The sequence below is a fragment of the Otolemur garnettii genome, unplaced genomic scaffold, assembly GCF_000181295.1.
Source record: "Otolemur garnettii isolate 467f Iridium unplaced genomic scaffold, OtoGar3 scaffold00049, whole genome shotgun sequence".
NCBI classification, from domain to species: Eukaryota; Metazoa; Chordata; class Mammalia; order Primates; family Galagidae; genus Otolemur; species Otolemur garnettii.
Genome location: NW_003852444.1, coordinates 9,192,772 through 9,207,359, shown reverse-complemented (window position 1 = coordinate 9,207,359; position 14,588 = coordinate 9,192,772). Strand labels below are relative to the sequence as shown.

The 14,588-nt window shown below is 35.0% G+C and overlaps 1 protein-coding gene across 1 annotated transcript in view; it reads left to right on the top strand.

Annotated features, from left to right (window-relative positions):
• Positions 1-14,588, top strand: part of AGBL3 (ATP/GTP binding protein like 3) — an 86,676-nt gene that overhangs the window by 32,698 nt on the left and 39,390 nt on the right. Inside the window, 5 exon segments of the mRNA XM_003791663.2 lie at positions 177-284; positions 5,653-5,791; positions 6,936-7,715; positions 12,177-12,339; positions 14,382-14,508. Coding sequence (XP_003791711.1) covers positions 177-284; positions 5,653-5,791; positions 6,936-7,715; positions 12,177-12,339; positions 14,382-14,508 — 1,317 coding nt within the window.

Sequence of the window (14,588 nt, the reverse complement as noted above, 5' to 3'; positions counted from 1 at the left end):
TGACCCCATTCATTATTACTGCCAATGAACCCTTATAAAATCTAGCTCCACCATAAAATATTTATTTTGGTCTAGACCTACCAATGAATAATTTGAAAATATATAATAAAATTTTCCTATTTTATTTTGAAATCATATTCAAATAACTTTATTGCCCCGCCCCTTTTTTTTCCCAGATTGGACTCCTTCTTATCCTGAGCCAGTGTATATCCCAACAGGCCTAGAAATGGAACCCCTTTATCCAGACTCCAAGGAAGATACTATAGTTTATCTAGCTGAAGATGGTGGGTACATTATGAGAAACGTTGCTGTAAAATATTGTTTGTTACCTGGGTTAACAGGTATATAATATACCTAATATACCTAATATAACAGGTTAGTTATATTTCTTTTGCTGTTTACAGGAGAAATTTAGTGTTACCAGGAAATTCCTGTCTCCATAAAGATGTTTGGTTACATATTGATCCAAACGTTGACTTAGTGCTAATTACATTTTTGAAGGTGTACTTTAGTTTATGCAAAGTTAAACAGTTAAACAGTTAAACAGTTAAAATGGAGAGTTATATTTAGAATGAATTATGCTTCACGTCAATTTTCAAAAATAAATTCAGTGGAGTGCTCTGAAACAATTGTTCCCTCTCCACCTACAGCTCACATTCATGTACTTATTCAGTTGTTTTTCTTGTAATTTCATGCCCCACCTACACCACCTGTTCATGAACTTGTTCAGATGTTTTTCTTTTAATTTCATGCCTGTTTGATGCATTTCTTGGGGTTGTCATCTTTAAAAGAGAAGAAAATACCCCATATGGCAAAAAACATCTAAGATTATATCTCAGGAAAGCATTCTTAACACTTACAGTGCAAAGTGCACTCATTCTTATTTGAATTCATATTTGCACTTTGATCACTCTATTAGTGCAAAATCTTATGTTTTCATTTATGATAGAGTATGCTAATAATCAAACAGACATCTCAGGGTATATCCAAAATTGTACTGCTCCTGCAGCACCCATGTGAGAAAGTATGGGACTCCTGCACAATTTGGCCATCAGAGTTCAATATCTTAGAGTGTTTCATATATTAAATATAACTTCCAGGGAAGCATATGTATTTTACCTAAGGGGCTAGCAAGACATACAGCAATTCACAGGGATGGTTTCTTGAACAGTAAGCAATTCTAGAAATCATTACTCACATAAATATTTTTAAATAACTAGAGTGAAAGAAATAGCTCTGAATGTTGCAAAAAAGTGATATTTATTTACTTATTCATACAATTTTATTCACACAATTTTTTTTGTTTTCCAGCACATATAAAAGTTATGTTTACACTATGTTGCATTCTATTAAGTATCCAATAATAGCATTATATCTTAAAGAATGTATATTCCTTCATTTAAAAATACCTTATTGCTAAAAAAAAGTGCTAATGATCATCCAAGCCTTCAGAAAGTTACATTCTTCTTGCTAGTAGAGGTTATTGCTTCATTGTTGATGGCTACTGACTGATGGTGGTTGCTGAAGATTGGAGTAGCTGTAACAATTTCTTTAAAAAAGGTAACAATGAAGTTTGCCACATCAATTGACTATTTCTTTCATGAAAGAGTTCTCTGTAGTATGTGATGCTGCTTGATAGCATTTTACCCACAGTAGAACATCTTTCAAAATTGGAGTCATTCCTATCAGAGTCTAGAATCTTTGCCAGGAGTAGAAACTACTGGAGATGAAATCCACAAGAAGCAACTCCTCATCCATTTCAGTTTTATCATGAGATTGCCGAAATTCACTTAACACTTCAGGCTGCATTTCTAATTATAGTTCTTTTGCTATTACTACCATATTAGCAGTTACTTCCCCCACTGAAGTCCTGAGCTGATTCGAATCAACTTCCAAATTTCTTTTAATGTTGCTGTGCTGACTTCCTCCCATAAAGGAACACAAAAAAGAACACAAATGTTCTTAATGGCATTAAGAATAGTGAATACTTTTCAGAAAATTTGCAGTTTATTTTGTCCATCAGAGGAATCACCATCTATGGCAGCTATAGCCTTCCAAAATGTATTTCTTAAATGGTAAGACTCAAAAGTCAAAATTGTTCCTTGTTCTGGGGCTCTGAGTGGATGCTGTGGTAGTAGGCATGAAAACATTAATCTCCTTGTTCATCTCCATCAAAGCTCTTGGGTGACTGGGTACATTGTCAGTGAGTCGTAACATTTCAACATCTTTTTTTCTGAACAGTAGGTTGCAACAGTGGGCTTAACATATTCGATTAAACCATGCTGTAAATATATGTGGTGTCATTCAGGCTTTGATGTGTCATTTATCCATAAAGACAGAGTAGATTTAGCATAATTCTGAAGGGCCCTAGGATTTTCAGAATGGCAAATGAGCCTTGGTTTCCACTTTAAGTCACCAGCTTTATTCAGCCCTAACAAGAGAGTTAATCTGTCCTTTGTGTCTTTGAAGCCACACTGACTTCTTCTCTATAACTGTGAAAGTCCTAGATAGTATCTTCTTCCAATAAAAGACTGTTTCCTCCACTGACAATATGTTGTTCAGTGTAGAGAACAACCACATCAGTGATCTTAGCTAGATCTTCTGGGTAACTTGCCACAGCCTTTACATCAACACCTGCTACTTTACCGTGTGCTTTTATGTTAATGAAGATGGATTCTTTCCTTAAACCTCATAGGCCAACCTCTACTAGATTCAGACTTTCCTTCTGCAGCTTCCTTGCCTTTCTCAGCCTTCATGGCCTTGCTTTGGATTAGGCTTTAACTTACAGGAATGTTGTGCCTGGTTTGATCCAGATTACTGAAACTTTCTCCTTTATCAGAAATAAGGTTGTTTTGTTTTCTTATCATTTGTGCATTCCCTGAAGTAGCACTTTTAATTTCCTTAAGGTATTTTTTCTTTGTATTCACAACTTGGCTAACTGGTATAAGAGACCTAACTTTTGTTTGGCCTATCTCAGCTTTCAACATGATGTCTTCACTTAAATTTAATCATGTCTAGCTTTTTAAAGTGAGAGTTGTGGGCATCTTCCTTTCCCTTGAGGACTTACAGGCAACTGTAGGGTTGTTAATTGGCCTAATTTCAATATTGTTGTGTCTCAGAGAATAGGGAGGCCCAAGAAGAGGGAAAAAGATGGGGGAATGGCTGGCTGGTTGGTGAAGCTCTTAGAATAGACACAACATTTCCATGTTGAGTTCACCATCTTATATGAGTGCAGTTTATATATCCAAAACAATTACAATGGCAACATCAAACATCACCAATCACAAACTACCATAATCGACACAATAATGAAAAAATTTGAAATATTGCAAGAATTACCAAAATGTGACACAGAGACACAAAGTGAGCTTCTGCTGTTAGAAAAATGGTACTGATAGATATGCTTAACCCAGGGTTGCCACAAACTATCAATTTGTACAAAATATAGTATAGGGCCAGGTGCATTGTCTCAACACCTATAATCCCAGCACTCTGAGAGTCTAAGGTGGGAGAACTGCTTAAACTCAGGAGTTTTAGACAATCCAGAACAAGAGCAAGACCCTATCTCTACAAAAAATAGAAAAATTAGCAGGGAGTAATGGCACATACTGTTAGTCCCAGCTACTCAGGTGGATAAGCTATGACACTCCCTCTGCACTCTAGCTGGGGCAACAGAGCAAGACTCTGTCTCGAAAAATAAATAAACACAATATCTGTGAAGCACAATAGAACATAGTATGCTTGTATGACAGTTCCCTATACATATTTTCTTCAACTTGCAACAGGGTTTGTACTGATCAACCCTCTGAAAGTTGAAAATATCCTAAGTTTGACTTAGGGATCTGGGTCTGAGTTGATCCAGATGTAACCCCATTATAAGTTAAGGAGGGTACTGAATCCCTATTGCTTTCTCACCATTATAAAAGTTGAAAAACCTTAAGTCAAACCATCATAAGTTAGAAACCATTGATATGTGATGTGTCTTTTTCTCCCTGGCTATCTTCAGCATTTTGACTATGATGTTTCTAGTTTTGGTTATCTGTATATTTAACCTGATGGAGCTTGTAAAACATCTTAGATCCATTGGTTAATAGGGACTTTGCCCCCAAATTTGAGTAAGTTTCAGCCATTATTTCTTCACATATTTTTTTTATGCCATTCTTCCTCTCCTGTCCTTTGAAATTCCAATTATATAATGTTGGATTTCTAGACATGTCCCACACGTCACTGGATATTTATTCTTTTTTTTCCTTCTCTATATTTCAGTTTGGATCATTTGTATTTGTCCTTAGTTTGTTGATTCTTTCTTTTGCAATCTTTAACCATTTTTTTCTTTTTAAAATTATTTTAATTGTAAATTGACAAAGTAGAGTTGTATATATCCATAGGGTACAAAGTGATGTTATGATTTATGAATACAATGTGAAATAATTAAATCCTAAACCCATCTAATAAATCTTTCATTTGTTATTGCAATTTTTATTTCTAGAATTTTCTTTTTTTATTTTTAGTATCCCTTTCTTTTTTTGAGATTTCTTATCTGTTTTCTCATTATCTCTATCTTTTCCTTTAAGTGTTTGAAAATATATTCAAAGTTCTCTGTTAATTTCAACACCAACATTTGGGTTATTTGGGGATCTCCATGGACTCATTTTCCTGCTTCTCTGAATACTTTGTAATTTTTTATCATATGCAGGACATTATAAAAGATATGTTATAGGAAATCTATTTTTTTTAATTATGTCAAGTTTTGTTCTGGTAGGCAGTTAAATTGCTAGCAGATTATTTTGCTTCTTTCGGGCTTGGTCTTATTTTTTATAAAGACAGGTTTATTTCATTTTACTCTTGGTCATGTTCCTTATGCCTAAGGTATAGCCCTTCTGGAGTTGCAGTTGAATGGCTAATGTGTTCCACAAAATCTTTCCACTCTGGATAAGTTGAAATTCCAATATATCCCGAATTATACATTCTTTCACGTGCAATAGTGATCTCTCCTATCTTTCTTAGTCACATCCTTTGATTGTGTAGCCAGAACCTATGCCAAGTACTAAGAAACCACTATATAGACTGCTTAGGCTCTCCTTCTATGTAGTTTTCTTCTCTCTAGTTTCTTAACTCACAAATTTCAACAGCCCCAAGTGATAACCAATCTTGCCTCCTCAGCAATCTTGCCACATCCCTAGGCTGTAGTCCAAAAAGGACCCGGGCTAAACACAGGCTAGCTTCATGTATTTATCTTCTTTCAATGACCCTATGTAATTCTGTTCTTTTTGGTTATTCAAATGCATGACAACTGCTCTTATTTTTTGTCCAGTGTTATAATTATTTAGTGAAAGGATAAGTTTAGGGCCAATTCCTTCATCATGACCAGAATTAGAATGAATATTTTTAATGTGAGAAATATATAAATTTATTTCAGAAATTGCCTTTCTAGTCTAAATAGTCGTAGACTCTCTTACTTCAACATAAATCTATATAAATTAGTGTCAAATACTTTAGAATTTACAGTCCTTGTACTATTGCTTCACATTCTTCCTAGTTTAGATGAGATCTGGCTTGCACAAAATGGTATGGCCATATACTATATCCATATTCTATGCCTGCATACTATAGGCATGTCTTGACATCGCTGTGGTATTCTTCTCTCATCAGCTTATAAAGAGCCCTGTTTTGTGTATTCTCGAGTTGGGGGCAACCGAACACCCTTGAAGCAACCTGTGGATTCCTGTGACAACACTTTGATGTTTGAAGCAAGGTTTGAGAGTGGTAATCTACAGAAGGTAGTCAAAGTGTAGGTTTTAATTATTTTTATTCAAGGAGCTAGACCATCAACTATTTATTGTTTATATAAGGTACATTAAAGTTCTTAGTAACTATTATTAAACTATACTTCCTTGAAGTATAGATGCTATTTAGAGATTGTTGAAGGAAATATAGAAAGTTGTGAATTCAAGCAATTTTAAGAACTATGAGTTAAAGTTAAGCAGGTTTCTGTACTGTAAGTTTTCTATATAGTGAATATGAATTGTCACACACACAGAATCCCTCTCAAACATTTTAATGGAATACTTCTTGGAATCAAATTCCATAAACCATCTCAAGGGCATTATCTTGTTAAAAAATGTTTATATGGAAATTTTTAAGCATACATGTAAGTACAGAGAAAAATAAATTCTACATTCAGTACCATATACCCATCATTTAGATTCAACGGCTATCAAAGTTTTGCAACATTTCATCTATTCATAGATGCACACACACATATAAGTACATAGTGCTGATAGAATAGAAAGGTGTTTGGTAAAGAAAAAGTCACAACTAACCAGGCAGGATTTTTATGTATATAAACAATGTTCCAGTGAAATTATTATGTTTGCCTTCATTTAAATATCTCCAGTGACTAAGTATGGGGATGCAAATAGTTATCAAATGCAGTTCTTGTCCTCAAGAAGCTCAAATTTTGTAATCTCTGTGACCATATTAATTTATATGTTTTTAATCTCTCCATGTTAGTTATTTTATATCCCTAGAATTAGAATTTAATAGAAAATAGGAAAAAAAGTCTGAAGTAAAGAAAGAAATGTTGGACTTCGATTTCAATAACTCTTTAATTTTATAATCATTTATTTTGTAGAAAATATGATTGGGTTGACATATCCAGATTTTTATCAAATACCCATGGTTTTATGTGCTTTTTGGAGTTACAAAGGGATACAAAGGCTTTGGAATTAGCATAAAAGCAGTTTTTCACCCAATAATATATAAAATTTTAAAACTTTTATCTTCTGAGTTACTTGCTATTGGATACTGCCTAAATGAACATTTTTCTCTAATAAACTTTTTATGATAGGCAAATATAGTTTTTCTTTATTTTAAATTCAAATGTCATTTTTACATTCTTATGTGCTTCCTTTTCCTTCCTTTTTGTGTATTAGGGCAGAATATGAATACCAGCTGACTGTGCGCCCTGACCTCTTCACAAATAAACACACCCAGTGGTACTATTTCCAAGTCACTAATACCCAAGCAGGAGTAGTCTACAGATTCACAATTGTCAACTTCATCAAGCCTGCTAGTCTTTACAATCGGGGTATGCGCCCACTGTTCTATTCTGAAAAGGAGGCCAACACTCATCAAATTGGCTGGCAGAGAATAGGAGACCAAATCAAGTATTATAGGAACAACCCTGGGCAAGATGGGCGCCATTATTTCTCTCTTACATGGACATTTCAATTTCCACACAACAAAGATACCTGCTACTTTGCTCACTGCTATCCCTACACTTACACCAACCTGCAAGAATACCTTTCTGGTATCAATAATGACCCAGTACGGTCAAAGTTTTGTAAAATACGTGTTTTGTGCCACACGCTTGCTAGGAACATGGTGTATGTTTTAACAATCACTACCCCTTTGAAGAACACTGACTCAAGAACCCGAAAGGCCGTGATTTTGACTGCAAGGGTCCATCCAGGGGAAACCAACAGCTCTTGGATTATGAAAGGCTTCCTAGATTATATTTTAGGAGACTCAAAGGATGCGCAGTTGCTTCGGGACACTTTCATCTTCAAGGTGGTACCCATGCTGAATCCAGATGGTGTGATTGTGGGAAATTATCGGTGTTCCTTAGCTGGACGGGATTTAAACCGTAATTATACGTCTGTCATGAAGGAATCTTTTCCTTCTGTATGGTATACCCGGAACATGATCCGTAGGTAAAATAAGCTTCAAATTACCTCTATGCTTATTTAGTAAACTTGGTAGTAAGAATTTTGCTCCCAGAGTCCCACTCATTTTACTCTAACTTTTCTTAGGACTGTTTGCCATGTAACTACTTTATTTTTCCCCATTCTTCTGAACTTGGATTCTATACCCTTCTGGCATTATGCCAGGAGATTCACTAGCCTTCCTTTAAATAGTGAAATACACTCCAGAATGTCTTGGTGGCTCTGTGAAACTAATAGTTAAACTTGCATATCCCAAATTTGGTTTCTCAAAAAAGGTAACGGTACCACTGATGTTCACACAGTGACTCCTTTATACGAGAAAATTAATTACATCCCATATGCCTTCTGGCACTATGTTGCTCATGGATAGGCTCTATGAGTCTTTTGCTTATCAGGTTACATACTCATTTACATTTTCATGAATAATAGTCTCATTCCCCCCACCCCAAAATTGAACAGTTTGGATTTTCTAGAATTTAAGAATCTAGAACAGTAAAATGCACATAACATAATTATTTGTTGAATAATTGGGTGAATTCTTTGATAGGTTAAGGTGATAATCAGGAATATACATGTGCTACAGTGAAAAGATTTATTGAATTCACAGATCCAGTCCAAGTTTTTCCAAGTTCAGAGCCTCTTAACCTTTTTGGTTAAGAGCACAGACTTTGGAGTTCAGCATATCACATTTAAATTTCTGCTATGTCATTTATTAACTATGCAAGCAGTGCAGTTTAGAAAGCAGTATCAGTCTCAGTTTTGTCCTTTATAAGATAATACCTCAACACTAGGAGGACTAAATGTGCAAATTATTACGAAAGTACTCGGAATAGGATCTGGAACACTGAAAGCACAAAATGCATTCAGTGTGTTTCCTCAAATGTAAAAAGAAAGAAGTTGTTAATTTTAAGCAGATGTAGATATGAAAACTATTTGTAAACAATCTGGGGTTGTTCAAATGTTACAACGATTAGTATTTCTATAGAGAATGCTTACATTCTTGTCTAGATTTTTGCTACCAGTAGCCCTCACAGGGCAAGCACATAAGAACCCTGTTACAAATCTGAGGATCCCCGGGGTGCCTCCAGGTCTTCAAAGGAGCTGACAGGTTTTAGGAAATAGCTGCTTCTACTATCCTGGACAGCTCAGCCTTAACCTTCACTTTTCTATCATTTTATATCTGCTTAGGAACATAGGGAGTAAAGCACAGAGCTCCACAATGAGGAATGAAAACCCTGGTTTTATGCCCCTCCCTCATGTGAATTCCAGGATTTCTTGGATGCATTTGGGACATGTTTAAGTGATAAAACTGTGACTTCTTTATTTTCCCAGGCATGGCAAACAATTAAAAGGGACTTGACATAATAAATGTAATGTGGCTTCCTGGGTTGGATTGTGGGATAGAAAAGGGGCATTAGTAAAAGAACTAATGAAATTCAAATAAAGGTGGGTAGTTTAGTTAATAGCAATACCAATGTTGGTTTCTTCATCTTTAACAATGTATCTTTGTCATGTAGTCTGTTAACATTAGGGGAAACTGGGTGAGGGATATATAAGAACTGTCTCTACTACTTTTGTAACTATTGTGTAAATATAAAATCACTGTAAAGTTTATTAAAGATACACATGTATAGATAATTTAATGTAAGATGAAACACTTTATATGCTGTTTTACTGCAGCAACATAGCATTTCCTTGGGAATTTATTATATAAAGTAATATATATATGATAAATAATATATAGGGCACTGAAGGGATATCTGTTAGAATATCTATAATGTCTATTTAATGCCTCTTTGACACTAAGGGTCCCTGGTCTGACACATGAGGAATTACAGGTCAAGACCTCATGGCTTGTCTCTATGGAAACTATGTTAAATTCCTCAGCTCTTCTTAGATCTCCTTGTAAGAAGATTAAAGCAGGAGTCTATTCAGAAAGTTTTTAAAAGACTTCTAAGAAAGAGAAAGACTTAATGTAATGAATCATAGGCAAATAAGTGGGATAAGAAATCAGTGTCATATGTGTAGAAAGGTGGGCAGCTAAAAGTATACCTAGGGTTAAGTATATTTAAAGCATATTAGAATGAGAGAGTGTAGATCTTAGTATAAGGGAGTACTTGGTGTAAAATACTTAAAACATCTTAATTACCTGTGAGTGAAAGGAAAATCTAAGCTATTTCTGAAGTTATTTAAATTAATGTAAGATGAGAGACCCTAATATCCTGTTTTACTTCAATGGGATAGCATTTCTTTGGGAATTAATTATTTAGAAGTAAAGGTTTTGGTCGGCACCTGTGGCTCAAAGGAGTAGGGCACCGGCCCCATATGCTGGAGGTGGCAGGTTCAAACCCAGCTCCAGCCAAAAGCTGCAAAAAAAAAAAAAGTAGAGTTTTCCTGTCCTTTTTTTTTTGAAACAGAGTCTTATTATGTCACTCTCAGTAGAGTGCTGTGGCGTCACAGCTCACAGCAACCTCAAGCTCTTGGGTTTAAGCCATACTCTTGCCTCAACCTCCCAAGTAGCTGGGACTACAGGCACCCACCACAACGCCCAGCTATATTTTGGTTGCAGTTGTCATTGCTGTTTAGCAGGCCTGCGAGCTTCGATATATGTGGTTGGCGCCATACTCACTGAGCTACGGGCGCTGAGCCAGAAAGAAAAGTTTCTTTTAACTTACTTTTAAGAAGTTGAAAGATCATTAAAACTGGAGAATTTGGAGTTTAAAAATGTGCAGCATGTTTCCCACTTACAAACTTGATATTCATGTCTTATAATTTAGCTAGTTTTCTAAAACTTGTAATGATCATTTAGTGGTTTTATGTCAGTTTTCTGTTGTCAATTACAATTTATTAGATACCAAATGAGAAAAGGACAATAAATTAATACATGCAGTAAATATTAGTTTGGGATTTCACCATATTGTTTTTAATGGAAGTGATGCTTTGAATGTTTTGATTTAAGGTCTTAGTAATGCTATAAATCTAATATATTTCATATTATTATAAACTATTGCTAACATTTTGTATTTATCCTTCCAGATATAATAAGTGGTACATGCAATTTTGATTATTTATTTATTTATTTATTTTTTGCAGGTTTTGGCCGGGGCCAGGTTTGAACCCGCCACCTCCAGTATATGGGGCTGGCGCCCTACTCCTTGAGCCACAGGCACCACCCTTATTATTTAAATAATATAATAATCCTATCACCTTAACACACCGCCTTTCTTTTACCTTTTGAAAGCCTCTTCTATGAATCATTTTCATCTATCAGTTTGAGGGGCCTATTTTTGGTTGTTTTTCTATTTATTGAGTATTAAATTATATAGACTAAGGATTGTCCTCTTAAGGAATGTATGATAATTTCTTTAAAATATTTTTAGGCCAGGCACAGTGGCTTGTGCCTGTAATCCTAGCACTCTGGGAACCCAGGTAGGTGGATTACCAGAGCTCAGGAGTTCAAGACCAGGCTGAGCAAGAACCAGGCCTCATCTCTAAAAACTTAGCCAGGCATTGTGGTAGGCACCTGTAGTTTCAGCTACTTGGGAGACTGAGACAAAAGAATTGCCTAAGCCCAAGAGTTTGAGGTTGCTGTGAGCTATGACACTATAGCACTCTACCCAGGATGACAAAGTGAGACTCTGTCTCAAAAAAAAAAAAAAAAAAAAAGTAAAAATAAAATATTTATTAGAAATATACTGGAAAAAATCAATTCAAACCTTAGTAACCTTTTTCTCAAAATGATATTTAGTCACCACACTAATCAAGGATTAAATATTGGTTAGCTTCAGGACCAAGTCATCAGGCACTCAATTTTTAACAGATATTGGGTACTTAATTATGTGCATAGTGCTGTTCTGGATGATTTGAAGCATTTCCCATCTTTAATGAGCTTACATAGCAAAAATATGCAAACTTTCCCAGGCAAGTGCCAAGTAAATGGTACCAACATTAAACACTACAGGGATTTAAAGAAAGAAAAATCTATGGGCTTGACTAGTTACAAAGGAAGTGAGACATGAGGTCAGTCTTGAAGACTGGGAGATAGCATTTACAATTCCAGAGATGAAGAAAGAAGGTATCCTAGTCAGAATTTATGTGAAAGGTAACAGGCAAAGACATGCATGGGAAAATGGAATAATAAAGCAGAGAGATCTTGTTGGAAAGGTCTTGGAAGTGAGGTCAATTTTGTCGTTATCATAAAAGACCACAGCATTCAGTTTTATATAGTTTATAGTAAATTACTGTAGATTTTAAATTAAAAAGTATATTAATAATAACAGGCAAATAGATAAGAAGAGAAATAAATTGAAGACCAGGGTATTAAAAAACTCTATTTGGATAAATTGATAGTTATACCCATAGAAGATAATTTGGTAAATTGATAGTTGTACCCATAGAAGAAAAATGGAGAGGTAAAATTTAGTAACTTATTCTTTTTCTTCTTGGTAGATTGATGGAGAAACGAGAGGTTCTTTTATATTGTGATATTCATGGCCACAGTAGGAAAGAGAACATCTTCATGTACGGCTGCAATGGTACCGAGAAGTCTAAAGCACTGTACTTACAACAACGAATCTTTCCACTTATGTTGAGCAAAAATTGTCCTGATAAAGTAAGCATCTTTTAAGATTATAACTTTTCCTTCCTAAACATTGCCCATAAATAATCCTTTTCAGCACATTGTTTTTTCATTTAGTTATTTTCACTGGTTTATACAATTGGCCGTAAGAAAGCAATTGTATGGTTCTGTTTAGTGACCAATAATTTGAAAATATGGGGGAAAAAAACCCAAAAATGCCCCAAATGCTACCACCTTAATACTGTGTCTCTATGTGAATATGGACAGTTAGCATTTACCAACATTATCTGTCTACTTTCTCTTGTTTAAAAAAAGAAAGAAAAAACTTTTAAAAATAGGGTTTAGAAGGTCAACAGAGGGTGGGTTTGAGATGTCCGGGTGGGTTTAATGGACATTTTGACAACATGGCTTCTCCTTTGGCAAGTCCTCCCTTATCCCAAGATGTTTAATTGTGATGTTTAACAGACATCCTTGCTGTTTAAGATGACACTTTTAAAATAAATTCTCTCCTATTGATGACTTAAGCCCTGCCACTCAAATGGGAGAATCAGCAGAACCTGTTGGATCTTATTTGGAATTGACATTCTCTATAGTAATTTTGTTCCTTTTTATTTTTAAATTTTCTTTTTGTTTCACTGGAAAGGAAAGATGATGTTCAGTTCTACATGTTAAAAGTGTACAAGTTGCTTTGTTACAGTAAAACTAAATATTTGCACAAAGGATTTGATGTTTTTCTCTCAGAATAGATGTACTTTCTTTGATCTTCCAAGTTTGACTTGTATAGCATCATCGTCAAACTTTGTCACCCCAACTTTATATTTTTTGATATGCACTTTGCAAGAGGATCTCAGGGCTTTGTGGATTGAACAAAGGGATTTGAATCAATGTATTAAATGTCTTCATGGCTAGGAAATGTGGATACAATTTGCCACTGGTTTCTGAAAATACATTATTTGGGATATCAAATTGCTCAAACCCAGTTCTGAATGTGTTGTACCCTTGATTTTTATCTCCAATTCGTAGTTTTTAAATGGGCCTTTTAGCTGAATATAAAATAATAATGCCCACCACCACCGTCAAACAGAACTGGTGCTCTAATACCAAGTTATGCACTGGGGCAGTTACTGGCATGTCTTTGTTGGCCCTATAAAACACAATCAAGAAGACAGGATGTCAGAATATGAAGGCCTTGTTGGTGGTTAGGAGTCACTTTGTTTAAGTCCCAGCACTCTCTAGAACAAAGCTCTCATGACTGTGAATCTGGGTGGTATGATGGACTCTGCTCTGCCTGCTCAATGCCATTGTGCAGAGAAGCTCCCTAATGCATAAGCTTTTTAACACCTTAAAATATAGTAGCTGAAATTAAATGCCACTTTTTCAGAGGTGAATTAATGGACAGCTTGGTCAAATTCAACGTTTTCTGATGTATAAAACTTTATAAATGGAACTATTCCATCAATAGGCAAACTATAACAAAACCTGTCTGGATGGATAGTATGTAATTTCTGCACAGGTCTCTGTTTAGTAAATACATCACTGTATACCAATCAGGAATCTTGCTGCAATAAAGGAACATAAAGATTAAAAAAAAAAAAGAACAAAAATGCCCCAAATGCTACCACCTTATTACCACTACCATTTTATCTTTGAAAACTTCCTCAGATAACAACTCCCCAAACTGATCTATAGATGTAACTCAATTTCAAACAAAAGCATAGCACATTTTTTACAGATATAAGCAAGTTGTTTCTAAAATTCAAAAGGAAATGCAAAGGACCTAAAATAGGCAAAACAACTTTGAGAAAAATTAATAAAGTTGATGGAATCACATTATCAAATTTTAAGACTTAGTATAAAACTACAATAATGAAGACAGTGTACTAATAGGAACTGGTATAACACTCAGAGCAATAGTACAGAATAACAAATAAACTGTCAGGAAATGAAAAGTAGCTCCTGGAGTTTTAGTGAGAATTATAGATTTTGCATAACTACTTTTATGTTTTCAACCTTACTTTCTAAAAAAGATACAGGTATCAGAACAATGCATCTCATTTTTATTTGCTTCTTTTCAGTTTTCATTCTCAGCTTGCAAATTTAATGTTCGGAAAAGCAAAGAAGGAACAGGAAGGGTAGTCATGTGGAAAATGGGAATCAGGAACAGCTTTACCATGGAAGCCACCTTCTGTGGATCTACCCTGGGTAAAACCAAGTGTTCTTATTCTCAGCTTTCAGAACTTTAAACCAAAGATATTTTTTATGTAAAATTAATAGTACAGTAA